This window comes from Dermacentor silvarum, chromosome 10, assembly GCF_013339745.2.
Source record: "Dermacentor silvarum isolate Dsil-2018 chromosome 10, BIME_Dsil_1.4, whole genome shotgun sequence".
Classification (NCBI taxonomy): Eukaryota; Metazoa; Arthropoda; class Arachnida; order Ixodida; family Ixodidae; genus Dermacentor; species Dermacentor silvarum.
In genome coordinates this window covers 61,685,873-61,700,680 of record NC_051163.1, presented here as the reverse complement: position 1 = coordinate 61,700,680, position 14,808 = coordinate 61,685,873, and the positions used below count along the sequence as shown (strand labels likewise).

Below are 14,808 nucleotides of genomic sequence, written 5' to 3'. Positions count from 1 at the left end.
CCAAGCTGGGCGAAGGTGCGCAGTTTTCGAAAAGCCATGCTGTTAAATGGTACAAACAAGCAAACAGCAAGAAAGCGATCAAACAAACGAAGGAACGAACAAACAGGAACGGTCTCTACGAGAAGCGACAAGGATTGCCTACGACCACGTACACCCCCCTCCCCCCTGGCAGTAGTTACTTCGGGTCATTTGATCGTGTACTTAAATCTGCTCCTGCTAATCATGTATCGTACTAATTAAAATGAAACGAAATGATTAGACAAGAGCGAAGACTACTAGCGTTGGTCTAGTTCATTGGTTAAAGTCGCGTTACTGTGTCGCTTTTCATGTAGCGCTCTTCTTTGTTTGCTTGCAGTACCCTTTAACAGCTGTTTACCAGTACCATTAAACAACAACTACTACTGCTACTACTACTGTTGCTATACCTTTACTGTCACTAATGTTATTGCTACTAGATGAAAGAGTTCAAAGCAGTTGATGAAGACCGTATTTTTTACCTCTGCTGCCTTCTTTTGTGCACAGGTGATACCGTCACCAGGAACACGTGCAACCCGGAGATTGCCGAGGAAGTTCGCTGACATCTAGACCCAGTGTTCTCCGACAGTAGCCACAACAACCCTAACACCTCAATGGAGTCCAAAGACAAGAGCTCCCGGTCGGGCTCGCGGGCCAACCTGAACGAGTCGACGCTTCCTCTGCTCGAGGACGTGGGCGGCGGCGACGTCAAGGCGGCCGAGGAGTCCAAGGAGAAGATCGAGCTCGAGCTCAAGGGAGGCGACTCGGGCTCCAAGGGCGAGGACTCGAACGCGGCCACGGCCGAGCCCGGCTCGGACGCCGGCGGCAAGGAGACCGGCGAGTCGGACGCCGAGGGAGGGTCCTCCAAGAAGGACAAGAAGGGCAAGGACAAGAAGTCCAAGGACAAGAAGGAGAAGAAGGAGAAGAAGGCGTCGCACAAGCGCTCGCCGTCGTGCGTCGAGACGCTCACCATCGGTCTCAACCTGCTGGACCGGGACGAGAAGCACGTCAACGACAGCGTGAACGTGAGTGTTAATGTGTTTGCCCTTTGGTCGTGGGACTGCTGGGTCATGTCGCGTGACCTGTACAGTTTTCGCTTTTTCTCAATTTATTTCCGTCTAATTTTAATAATCTGCGCAGAAGACGATCTCTTTTCTTTTTCTCCTCTATTTTTGCAGGAAACGGAAGGACAATCGGTGTACTTAAGTGCTTTTTCTTTTCTTTTCTGACCAGTGCTCAACTTATCCTGTAATGGTTCCGCGTATGGTTCCATATAACTTACCAGCCGATTAGTATATGACTGATAGTATCACTAAACGTGCCGGTTACTAAGCAACGTCGTTACGATACAGAGAATTCAATCGGAAATTCAGTGGGGGCTGACAGCTACTAAGAAAGCGGGGCATTTCTTTAATCGTCTCTCCAAGAGTTCCCTTTGTTCCTTTGCTGTACTTCGGTGATTAGTATGATCCGGTTCCTCAGGTTGCAAGTTCACTTCCTAAGCGAAGATTCGAGGTGAAATATCCTCCTGTCGGTACGACTTCTGGGCAGTGCCGTCGCGTTTGATGAACTTGGTATTTGTCGAAAATTCCGAAGTTAGTGCTCGACTGAGGGCAATTGCCAGAGGCAGTGGTGTTGAGAAGCTTGATGATAGTAGACGACGTTAAACGACTGTGACGGAAATGAACGAGAAGCGTGTTCTCCTGAGCCCATATATGTTCACAAAAACGCTTTATTACGCCAGAATTTATCGTAAGGGCAGGCGCTGGTTGATTGTGGTGTTTGACTATATACTAGCGAATGCGGCCGGCGAATGGCAAGCAGATCCTCCCAGCGACAAGCCTAATGAACTTGGTCCCCGATTCAATTATCTCAAGGAAATGCCATTTGTTCTTCTATATGTCTTTCTTTCTTTTCTCTTGTTTTCTTTGCCCCGTGCATAAAGTTTTACGAGACATTTGCAGCAAGTATGGCGTTCAACGCAAACAGCGATCGTGGCGGACACGTCTCTCACGGTTATAGCCATCCCGCGCCATCCCCGTTCAGGTATATACACGGGCGCACCTATATATATATATATATATATATATATATATATATATATATATATATATATATATATAGCAGCTAGTGTTTATGCACGTCTACTTCTCAGGTGCGCGGTTATATCGTTGCCCCTCTACAAACCGGCTACCTGTGCGCATCTCAATTATTTGAGTGTTCGCGCACGAACGCGCACATTTCACGAGCTTGGAGACCAGCTTACTGCCCATAAACCAAGACGTGTACAATTATTATTTTTTTTCTTATTTGCTCATTGGTCGAGGTCAGTGTAAGCGTGCGCGCCGTGCTGTGCGTGACATGCGCGCATGTTTTCTCATGCCATTTCTCTGCACTTCATTCGCTGCCGCCCCTCAAAGGCTTTTTCGCGATCCCGCGCGAGTAAGGATTTGACCTGGATGTCTCGATGCGAGCCTCTATATAGCTTCTTTACGGCTTTGTTTACGTTCCAAAAAACCCCCACGAAGGGCGGGCGAGGCAGCGCCTGTCCGCTACATACATGGATGGCAAGCGAAACAAAAATAAGAAGGAAGAAAGGAAAAAAAAGTCCCAGACACAGGCTTGTTTTCTGCCGGTGGGCGCGCCTCGCAATTCTCCTTATATACACACACGCAAACATGCAAGCGGCTCGAAGATCACGCGAGAGCGCGTGTGTGTGTGTGTTGTTGTATATAACGCCTGCGGCGACAGACCTGCTGCTTGCTGCCCAGGTCGAGATGAGACCGCAGGGGGGTATGAGGGAGGTTGCTGGTGCGGCCACTCCGCGCAGTATAGTGTCAGCTAGCGGAGAAGCAGGAAAAAATAGCAGCCCTTTTCGCTCAAACCGGTCACGATTGGGTCGAGCGCCGTGGGCGGATGGAAATATACAGGGACGGACGCCGCGCGCGGCCCAGCGCTGGAGAAACGACGGCGACGTGGGCCCGGTCGAGCGCTTAAGGTTCATCCGCGGCCACTGACGCCGTGCTCCAACGTCAAGAGTTGAGGCAACGCGTCGTGGTCGCATTGAACGGACGGCCGCCGGGAGATAGGGGCGCCACAGGCGTGAGACGCGTGGTGGGAGCATCACCATGGTAGGAAGCATCAACATGGTAGCATCAACTTGGTGGGAAGTGGACGGAAGCATCAACCGGTAAGCAGTCGAGATAAGCGAGAGACGTTTAGGGTATTGGTGAAAAAAAGAAAGCGGGGAAGAGATTGATACGACCTGGTTTGATCTCTTACAGGCATAGGTGCGGTACGAGGTAGATATTGAATGAAAAAAAAAAATAAGGAGATGTATACAAAAGTGCTAAATAAAAACACATATATAGCATACCTGATTAAATCAAGCAGGCTAGGTGGCTATTTGTCACCGCCCCGTTTCAAAGGGGATGCCATTAAATCATCATCATCAGCAGCAGCGTTGGCCTTTCGGGAAGCTGTTCCGGAATGGCAGAGGCTGGGGCATGCGCGCGACTTAGATGTGTGCGTTTCGGAGCTTCCGAGTCCTACTTGCGCATGTCTTGTCAGCTCCATCCTTATTTTGCGGAGAGTCCTGCCAAAAAAAAAAAAAAAAGACAAGAAAAAAAAAACGACGCTTTCATGGCTTTGTTTGGCGTGTCGCGATTTGGCGTGTCGTGGTCGTCGGCAGTCTCGCCATGTAGAAGCGGGTCGTGTTGAGGACAGGGTCACTTCGGCCTGAGGTTTGGCGTGATTGGGCACAGGACGAGTTGGCATGCGACCGACAGCGTTTCTGGTGCTATGCCATGCACGATACATATTCGCACAGTACATAACATGTACACGCTTTCGGCCGTCTGTATACTTCAACGCGTCCGGGTGCCGAGTCTCGCGGAATCTCTCGCCAAAGTGATAGCATATCACTGAAAGTCGTATCGCTCGAGAATATGGCGCCCGAATAAAACTTACCGTTGCTCTGCAAGGTACGCAACTGTGGCCGATGAATGTTACACGAGACGCTCTCCTCGCTGAAATCCTCTACGAGATTCCCACAGTACGTGGGATATCATGATCATTTTTTTCCTTGTCTCCTCGTACTGTATAAATCAGCTACGAATACCACTCGCTCATTTATCTGTCAGTTTACTATAGCGCGGTGCGCTAAGACAAACACGTACTGCACGCAACTGAACTCACGGTCGAATTAACCAGCGTGACCGGCGGTCCTCGGTGGGCAGCGCCGTTAATTCCGCGGCCCTTTGTTCGCCACACGCCGGGAATCCCTTTATTCTCGGCCGGGCCAGAGCGCGTGTGCGCGGTAATACGTTAACAGCCCGAGCAAGGGAGCCAGCAAACATCAGGGCCGGCAAACTCTTGAGGAGGCCCTCTTTCTCCGAAGCCGGCGGCCGCAGCCCATCACGCCGCCAGCACGACTTCGTTACGCCTGCCTTCACAGGACACGGCCGAACCCGTTGCGTGTCTCTCTCTCTCTCTCTCTCTCTCTCTCTCACCGTAGCCTCTCGTACCTCCTCGACGCTCTTCTGAAAGCTCCATGAGAGTCGCTCCTTCGTGAGATATTCGCCTCGTATCAGAAAAAAAAAAAAAAAAAAAAAAAGCAAATTGACACTCTCGCGCCTGGGCTACTTACTGCCTTAGGGCAATGCGGTTGGCGTCAGCTCGGGTCTCTCCTCAGCTTGTACGCGTATAAGGAGCAAGCCAGCACGCTAGGCGCATATTGAATTCGCCGGCCGGCATCGACGCTTTGGCACGAACGGGGGAGGCGGCCGCTAGATGAAGAAGAAAAGAAAGAGGAGAAATAAAAGGAGAGGAGTTATATGGCGGGCGGAGATCTCGTATGCACGAGAACGTGTTCGGACGCAGGGATGTGTGAAACGAACTGGGATGTACAAAAGGAAACGCCGGTCGACCCCCCCCCCCTCCTGCCTTTATAACTACCAGCGCGGACGCGTAGGCGGTCGGAGGAGGACGAGGAAGGTCCTTGTCTGCTCTATCAATCTTTTCAGTCGGCGTGTGTGTGTTCCACGAGCTTAGCGGCGCATGTAGCAGCAGCAACGTGTCGTGAAAGGTCGGGCTGTGTTGGGTTCGTCGAGATAAACTGCGTGAAAGGCACGGAGTCGGTGCGCGGGACGTCCCACTCGGGGAGCAGAACGGCTTGAAGTTGACACCGGAAGGAGGGGGACACGAGATAACTCCCGAGTTTGGACCGTGACGCGTCGAACATGTGTTTCGGGTGTGACGGTCGGTGCGGCGGTGTCTGGAAAGATGGGGGTTGGTTTTGCTGGTCGGTGACGTCACAGTGTTGCCGTCAGAGGCGATGAACTTGTCGTCGCGAGGAAACGAACGCTCCGGAGAACAGCTGGCCTCCGACATTTACGTTTCAATGACTCGTTTTTGACGGGCTCCTCTGCTTCGCCTTGTCTTCTATCGCTTTATCGGCACTTTGGTTTTGACGCCTGTTCACGTAAACGGTGTCCTAAAGCCGTCCGATTTAGTGATACTTTTCCACTGAATATGTTCTTTTCTTATCACTTATCGCAACCAGCGGCTGACACCGGCGATAACGTGGTCATGGCGTCCTGCCAGTCAATCCTACCAATTTAAAAGAGAACGGAAAATGAAAAGCACCGATACATAATACGGCCCCTGCCGAACTTTCTCCGGGTGTCGAAGGATACCGTTCAGGCTTTAAAAATGAAAGCCGATTTCCAACTGTGTTGCACACGTCATCGGCCCACACATTCTGGACATCGTGGCACGCAGTACCGCAAAAGGCCAAATCGGCTAAATACAAGACACAGACGGACAGTGCCCGTGTTTTTCTTTTTTACATAAAGACTATTTCGGGCGCGCGCAACAGTTCATCGGCATGGTCTATAGACTAACGGTCATCTGTCCCGATCGTAGTCGTCTGTCCCGATCGTCGATCTGGCTCCTCGCTGGTGTTCTGATCTTATCTGTTTTCATTCGCCAGCACGGAAGCAGCCTCCCCCGCGCAACTTGACGCCTGCAGGCGCCAACTGTGAACCCATCCGTTCTGCTCCCTCTATTGACGCCTTTGAACCGCACACAACGGGGGTCTCTTTGTCGTTTGTGGAGCGGGGATGGTGCCCCGGCAACTTCAAAGCATATTGTTGCTCTTTTTTTTTTTTTTCCCCCACAGCATGTGTGCCACATGGTATTCTTTTCTTTCTTTCTTTCTTTCTTTCTTTCTTTCTTTCTTTCTTTCTTTCTTTCTTTCTTTCTTTCTTTCTTTCCTTCTTCCTATCTTTTTTGGTGACGTGCTTCTTTTTATTTATTATTTGTTTATTCTATTTATCTCGCGGCACGGGTAACTTGTTGCGTCGCGGTCGGACGCATTATTCGTCGCTGCTGTCCCGTCGGCGCCACCTTCCTAGCCTGAACGTGGGCGGCCGCTTGGCTGTGCTTCGGCGGCTGTCACGCTCGGTCAACGGCGTCTCGCCACTCTTCTGACTCGTCTTCGCGACACGTTCCGTCATCATTGCTGTTCTTCTGAACTGTTAACAGCTGTCACTTGTAGTTCAGCCCCGCCCCTTCTTGTTGGCCTGAGTTGGAACAGCTCTTTCAGTGTGTGCTCCGGCGAGCGCCTTAAGGAAAGCATGGTCATGGACAATTACGCGGAGAAGTTAGGCCTAACTAGACCGCGTTCTTTCTTTTAAATTGCTTGCGCCAATACGCGCAGTATCGGCATGATTTCCGCTTGTACGTTTAGTGTGAGGCCTATACACCGTCTCTGCCGTCGAGACGAGTTCTTACTTGACAAAGACGTTATACTTCGTTATTTTGTTGTTCGCATTTCATTTTTCCGTGACTGCACATATTCGCTGTTACTGTCGAGCGTACTACATATCCACGGCTTTCCTGGCGTCTGTTTATAAGGGGACGTTGAAGGAGAATGCTAAGTACGACAGCTGTAATGGGGCATTGCGCTTCCGCAGGAGCAGACCACCAATCAATCGAATAATCTCCGCACACTCGAATCATCATCGTCACCATTTATGACCACTGCAGGACGAAGGCCTCGCCCAGCGATCTCCAAGTATACCTCTGTATATTGCGTCAGCCAAGTGCTTCCTATATGTGCCTGCAATGACCATAGCGTGCTGAAAATATTCATCAAGTATACTTTCGCCTAAACAAAGCTCTAGTCACTTCTCGTGAATGAATTAATAACTTACTTCTAATGATAAAACTGCTCAGATTGACGTGTTAAGTTTATCTTGTATCCTACTATAGCAACAGAAAAGTAACAGAGATAGCGATGGAAGTAACCGGCGACCTTGAAATATACACCGACAGTCACGCAAACCGGAGCGCTGTTTTATAGTCCTAAAACTGCAGTTATAGCGTGAGAACCGGGTCCTCCCCGCTTTTCAACGCGCCGCTTCTTACGTCTATATACGCAACAGGCTCGCCCGCCCGACGACGTGTCATAAATCATCCGCTGTCCTAAAACAAAAACATTTAGCAAAATTGGACCAACAAAACGAGTCCACTCTCCATCCGGGCCTTGCTTCGTCTCCGAAAAATCTGCGCAAACTTTTTGGTGCGTCAGCAGCAGACGACGGAAGCGCCGTCTGCATCCCGCCAGGTCGTCATATATAAAGCCGTACACACATGTTTCATTTTCGTCTGTTTGCGTACGCAAGATCGTCTGCTTCTTTTGCCTGCCAGCAACGCGTTTTATTTCGCGCGCGTCTCTGTCGTCTGGGACATTCGAGAACCCCGTCGTCTGGATGTCAGTTGGTAACTTTGTGTACGTCTGCTCGCGCTGACGCGCGCGACGTCTCAAGTTTCGCGTCGACACTTCGGCACCGGGAGTTGTATATACGGATATACATACAGTGACGTTTTGGCTAATGTTGCTTTATTATTATTATCATTTCTTTTTTTTTCTTCTGTTAGCGCCTTCTGACCTCGTGGTTCAGAAGCGCAATGCGAAAGCCGTCGCCAGGTGGCGTGTCACGTGACACCCTTAGCTTATACGGCGGTTCGCATAAGAACTGGGGCGCGTCGTGCTGTATGTGAAAGCGAAGAGTACGGGAGCTTTCTGGTTAGCCTAGCTAGGGCTTTAGAGGCCTTTGTTGTCTAAGCGAGAGTAGTCACGTGACGGCTATACGATCTCCCCTACCGCTCCTATAGAAGACCGAAGGTAAAGTCCAAATGTAACGCATACATGATTGAGCATGAAGAGACGTGTACAAACGAAAAAAAAAAAGAAAAAAAAAGATAATGAACCAGTGAGACAGGGATCGCGCTTGCGTTTTCTCTTTAGCGGAAAGGAGGTTCTCAGCGAGGACAGGTAGAAACAATAGCACGAAACCAAGAAATAAAAACTGAATTGAAAGTTGTCACGAAATACGCGCATGTGCAAATAACATTAATAATAATGAAAACGTCGGAAACTACCACCACTTACTCTCCTCTTTTTCCCGCGTACACCGACTTGCAAGCACGCATGCAGACGTACTCAAGCACTCCGAAGAAAAAAAGAAATAAATAAACGAAAGTAGATTGAGTAAACTGCGGCGCGCTGTGTGGTTAAATCCGCGTCTTTGCATCGCGTCACGTTGTATGCGTGGTTTGACTTTCCCACGGTTTCGCCGGGTTCTATAGCTACACGCACTCAAAAGCAAACACCACAGTCGGCTTTGCCGCAGGGCTCGCGTGCAGTGCAGGGCATGCACTCAATTTGTTGAATGTGGACCACCTGCACGTCAGAGAGCGAGGGGAAACAGTCGCGGAAAAGACGGGAGAAAAAAAAAAAGCGGGATTTGGCTTCTTTTGGACAAGTTCAATGCACCCTATAGCAAGAACGCGTACGTTAACACTTTTTTTTCCAGACTGGAACGTCTTTGTCGGACGTTTACGCACGGACACATATTATTAGCATTTCTCGGCCTTTCGTAGAAAATGTATTCGTTGTGTGCGCAGACCTTTGCAAGCAGGATATGCGACGGTGTAGAACAGTATGAGTACAGAATGGCGTGCCGTGCGAACTGCCATCTCATCCGGCTAGCGTGGTACGTGACCACGTGATTGCTGTCATTCGTAAGAAAAACCGACGAAGCGTCACCTGTGTAACCATTCCAAACGCGTTGTTGCTATGGTAACGGAAGGGTTGAGAGTACCAAGAATGGTTCTGTTCAAACAGAGACGCGGGGGCGTGCGTCTGTCTGGTAGTCAGCAAAAAAAAAAAAAAAAAAAATGTGTGCCGACGACGCCGCCGCCATGACGACGAACACCTGCACGCTCGGCTTGATCCGGGGCCGAGCCGAGCCTAAGCCGAAGCCCAAAGCCGCGCCGCGCTGCTGCGGCTGTTCTGTGGAAATGCCGTCTCTGCGGCTGCGCAAACAGACGGGACGTCGACAGATGGACAAAGCGAATTCGCGGTTCATCGCCTTCGCGTACGGGGACGCAGCGGACCGTTTTTGCGGACACGCCAGGTTGTCTGGGACGTGCTGTAGTAGTCGCCGGCTGTCGTTGGTCGTTGATTGCGTTCAGGGCGCGCTATAACCACCAAAACGTGACGCGCGCGTCACGCATCTTGCGAGTGAGGGCGTGCTATAGGCACATGTGCAGCGTCGAAGCGTCGATGAATGACATCACCCGAGCTGGGACTTCATATATATATATAGAGGACGGCGACAATTTCAGTTATAGACGCATAACAGTTCAGAGGAAACCCGGTAGCTGGAGAGAAGTAATTAAAATGCAAAATGAGACAAACCGCCCAATCGTAGCAATTGCTACAAAGGAAACCCAAACGGGTTCCTCGAAAGAAAAGCCTCGCAGTTGAAGAAAAATTCGTCCTGGTCTGGGACTCGAACCCGGAACCACCGCCTTACCGGGGCAGTTGCTCTACCATCTGAGCTAACCAGGCGGCTAGCAGATGGCAGGGCGAAGTAGAATTCATTAACAACTCGAAGAAAAGGCAAGTGTTTGACGTAGCCCTTAGTAGCACAATCTTTACTTGGGTGGATTCGCGAAAGAAAATTCGCACATCTTTGCTCTAGAAAGCTACAAATGTATAGTTCGCGCACGCCGGTTCCCTCGGAAAAAAAAAAAAGAAAAACTTCGTTGTTGAGGAATAATTTGCACTTATCCGGGGGTCAAACCCACGGGTCCATGGCCTCACGAGGAGCAACCAACTGAGCTTGCCGGGATGCTATGACAAACTCCATACCGCAAAGTCCTACCGTCCTACCTGGAGCGTATATCTCCGCACTGGACCTAGTTAACCTCCCTGCCTTTCCTTCCTCTATTCTCTCTCTCTCTCTCTCCGCACTGGAGCTAAGGTTCAGCGTGGCTCAACACCACAGCGCACGTGGTAATTAGTCTGCTTATTTCCTCATTCGCTGGGGGAAAAAAAGTTATCCGGTCTTTCTTCGTTCTGGTAGGACAGCTTGAAAGGATCAAGAAAGATGTGGCAGCGCACGGTAATACAAGGCGTAAACATCAGCGTCGTGCATAAGACGGAAGGGCACAACTCCGAGAGCATATACCTCGTCAGGGGGCGTTCCTCGAGGCTTACTTGCGCATACATATAACTTTAGTGGGCACAAATCTAACGCTTCCACGTGGGTGTTCTATAGAAGCCGCAGGCGGAAATTGCTCGACCACCAGCCACGTTTCTTGTGAGCGCTAATTTATTTTATTTTCGTTCCCTGTATCTTGCTTCAGAATTCACGAAGCACAATGACTCTTATGCCCAAAAGCAGTATGTGTCTTCACAGTCTGTATAGGCGGGCTTTGGACGACGGCAAACGTACATCGACGCTTGGCTCTTTCCGAGTGAACAAGGCCGGCCGTTATTATACGAGGCTTTCGCGGAAAGAAATACAAGACAGAGGCACTCTCGGCCGAGAACGTTGACCACCGCAGTTGAGGTCAGCGGCCGTGATAGTTGCGCAAGCCGTCCGAACCTTTTGTGCCAATCGACTGCAGTCCGATAACACTGGCCCGCACCACTGAGTTCGTTCAAGCGAAATATGAACTGTGGCTACGGAACTCATCATCTGCACTCGACGTCTCTAAATAAGGTTCCGTCAATAACTTGCCTCCGCTGCAAACATAAATAGCAAGATGACGCATGATTTCGCAAAACGCTATGAAAAGGTCGTAGCTCAGCAGGAGTCCAGGAGCGGGCGAGCTCCGCAGAGGTCACGTGTCGTTTTTCATCGTACACACTCACCGTGTATTCGGTATATAATGCCTATCCTGGCGAGTTCATGCGTTTGTATACTCTCACGATCCGACGCATCTAGCGCGGAGGTCAGCTGTCCTTCACGGCACGCCGCATTCCACGCGCCTCGTATATATACGCACGATTTGTCCTGGGGTGAGAGGGTATACACACGCAAACACGGAAACTCCCCCGGGAACGGTGTTGTCATACGCGTCTCATATTCCGTCACGAGGGTATACTTAAGGAAAACGTGATCTCGGAAGTGGAATTAAAAGAGAGATAGATGGACAGTAGAACGCAAAGAATGAGGCCATTGTGTTTCTCGGCTTTCCCGTCCTTTTTTTTTTTTTTTCAATTATGCGGCTGCGTTTAATGGGTGTACGACCAACACTTATACCAAAGCTTGCAGCTGAACTTGCGTCATATTTCTGCAACGCAATTGAAATGCCCGGTCCGTCCCGCTGAGCACTTCTCGGAATAGTTCGGAGTAGTCCTGAAAATGCTGATCGGTCCGCTAGCTCCTGCGCTTACCGACAGCTGTATAAATATATAAGTCAATCAATCAATCAATCAATCAATCAATCAATCAACGAGTCAGTCAAGCCAACAAGTAACTAAATAGAAGTTGAAGACAAACTGAACAGCTGTTTCGGAACTGCTTATCAGGGGCGGAATGAACGAAGCGTTGCGTTCGTAAAAACAAGTCGGGAGTCATGACTACTCAGAAACTGTAAGTAGCACGTTAACTAAGTCTACAAGAACGAAGCGCCCTAGCGTACGAGCTGTTTTCCAAACGCAGCCCCGAAGTTCGCCGCCTTTGCGTTCATAACACTTCAAACGTGCGTGCACATTCAATTCATTAATTAAGCTTCACGTTCCCGTGGCAATTCGCGTACGCGCAAACCAATAGGCAACTTCGCGAGAGAGAGAGGGGGAGGGCAAAAAAAAATTAGAAGGAAAGGACGCGGCGAGCAGGCGATCTTTCAGGGTCAGTGACTCGCCGTGCTGCTGCTGCTTGTTCGGTCGCGGCCGCGAGCGAAGAGACGGCACTTCCGACACGCGCTCCGCGGGGATGCCGGCCACGACGATGTTACTTCCAGCGGCGTGGGCTCGGCGTGAGCTCGAATTTGGGCGCGCGCGCGCGTGAGCGTGTGTTCTGATAAAGAGGTAGACGAAAGAAAGAAAGAAGAGGAGTCAGGAGGAGGAGGAGGGCTTGGCCCGCGCGTGGCGGCGTCTTCGCGAGCGACGGAAGAGGGATTTCCGGCCCCACGGAGAAGTGGCATAGAATATGAGGTTGGCATATACTATGGTGGTCCCCGCTGACGCAATCTCTGTGCGCGGGTGGAGTGGGAGGGGGGGTCGGGGGGAGAGAGGTGTATAGCGGATGGAGATAAGCAAACAGACGAGGAAATAAAGAAATAGGAAGGGTAGTAGATTTCAACTTTGGTGGTCGTCGTGAAAGAGTTTTGTTGGCTGCTTTCCTTATCATCTCTCTTTCTTTCTTTCTTTTTTTTTCTCCTTATCGCTGTCTGAGTGTTTTAGCGCGCGCTTCCTCAAGCCTAATCGCTGTATGTAACAATATAAAAAAAGAAGCTAAACGCGGCTGTGATGCAATTAGCGCGCTGCTTACGGTACAGACGTCGTGCACTGTGTTCCATATTGAGAACACCGCTTGCAGCTACTTCTTGTCTTTGAGACGTGTGCTTTATATATATATATATATATATATATATATATATACTAAGAACATGTACCACGAGATACTTTACACCGCGGCATGCTACAATACCTTCTCTCTGGACTGTCGCGCGAGGGCCACGGGCGTTCCATCAAGGCCAGTCATAATTTTGCATTAAGGGAGTATATACACTTCAGGAACGGGCAGCGGGATATACGGCAGCCGCGCAGTGCAAGATGCGCCTATTGACGCCGGGCGACGCGACGCGTCGGGCGAAATGCAGGACACACCCGTGTACTTAGATTTAGGTGCACATTATAAAGAATCCCAGGTGGTCTAAATTAATCCGGAGACCCACACTACGGCGTGCCTCATAATCAGATGGTGGTTTTAGCACGTAAAACCCCGTAATTCTTTAACGTATAGTTGACGAGCGACGCGCGCACCGCGCTAAATCCGGCGTCACGTGCTCAGTCGTCTGCTCCCCTCGGCTTTGCAGATGTTTGCCGGTTTGTGCCATGACTCATGAGCGTACGCTTGTCGCTGGTGGCGGGACAAAGAAAACAGGTTTAAACGATGACAACGCGGAAAACGGGAATTATTGCTGCTGCAGGGTGCGGAGCAACCTCACATCGGCAGCGGACTCAACATGCGGCAATTGTTTTGTTCTCGAGCGTGAAGTGTGTCCGCCTCTTGTCAGTGTTATACACCGAACGCCATTACGTCGTGTTACCTGGGGTCACTTCGAACAAGGGAGAGGGCCAGCCTCCTCGTCTCTGCTCGTCATATGGAGCGCACGTGACCCATGCAGCACCCGCTCGTACAGCAAGGAAGCGACGCTGCATGGCTAATTTTGGCAATCGCGCGGCCCTCCCGAGCAAAACGGCGGTGAAAAGAATGACCGCGTGTGCCTTCCCCGTATGCGCGCGTTGTAATGCTCGTGTACCTCATCTACACTCACATAACTCGCAAAGGAAGGAGGAAGCGCAGTCGAGGACGGCAAAGAACTGGGGGGTGTGATGAAATGAGGAAATTGTTGCAGGTATAGGATGGCGTAAGTTGGTGCAGGACAGGGTTAATTGGGCACCGATGGGAGAGGTCTTCGTCCTGCTGTGAACGTATAGAACAGGATGATGATGACGATGAAGTCGGCGACATCAGACAAATGAGTGAGACGCGCTAAAATTTTCCGGCATTTGGCGTTCATCTTCGATCTGTCCCTCTCTCTTTTCTCCTTTACTTTGTGTAATTCCGCTTGTACCCTTGAGTTCGTGGGAGCTCAACACCTCCTATAGTGAAAGCCGGAGTCAGTTGAATGTTTTCGAAAATCACCCAGGGACTCTCCGATCTCACCAGCTGCAGCGCTGGACACGCCCTTAAGTTTCTAGTCTCACAGTTTCAAAGTTCAAGGAGCGCTAAAGCAGATAATGGGGTGAGGTAGAGAGAGGCTTATAAGGCTCTCTAGCACCTATACTATAGTTAACTAGTTAACTTATACTACAGCTGTTTGTCAAAGTCGCGATTGTTTCGGGTCGGGTTACGCTCTCGCGAATACGGGAGTCCCATTCGGCCTGCAGAGTGCTTAAAATGTGATGATTGCTATGGTGATGGCGGTTAAATACAGTGCATGTAACGGCGAGCTGTTCCTTCTTTCTTTCTTTTTCTTTTTTTTTGTCAGGAGTCAGACTGCATGCTTATGTCATTCCCTTCTCTATTTGGTGCCGCCGTAGGCTGACCCGCGCTCGAGCCCAATTACTGCCGCGAAAATGCGGCACATGTTCTCTCATTGTTCCTAAGCGCGCGTGCGCGCGCGGCATGCAGCGACGAGGCATACTGCGCGCGCACCCAGCCAGAGGCACCTCGCGTGGCACCGCGACGTGACCTGCAA

General features: G+C 50.4%; 1 protein-coding gene across 1 annotated transcript in view; it reads left to right on the top strand.

Annotated features, from left to right (window-relative positions):
- Window positions 1-14,808, top strand: part of LOC119465794 (caveolin-1-like) — a 94,102-nt gene that overhangs the window by 45,089 nt on the left and 34,205 nt on the right. The window contains exon 2 of the mRNA XM_037726246.2: window positions 523-1,040. Coding sequence (XP_037582174.1) covers window positions 630-1,040 — 411 coding nt within the window. The 5' untranslated portion in view covers window positions 523-629. The remainder of the gene's footprint in view (window positions 1-522; window positions 1,041-14,808) is intronic.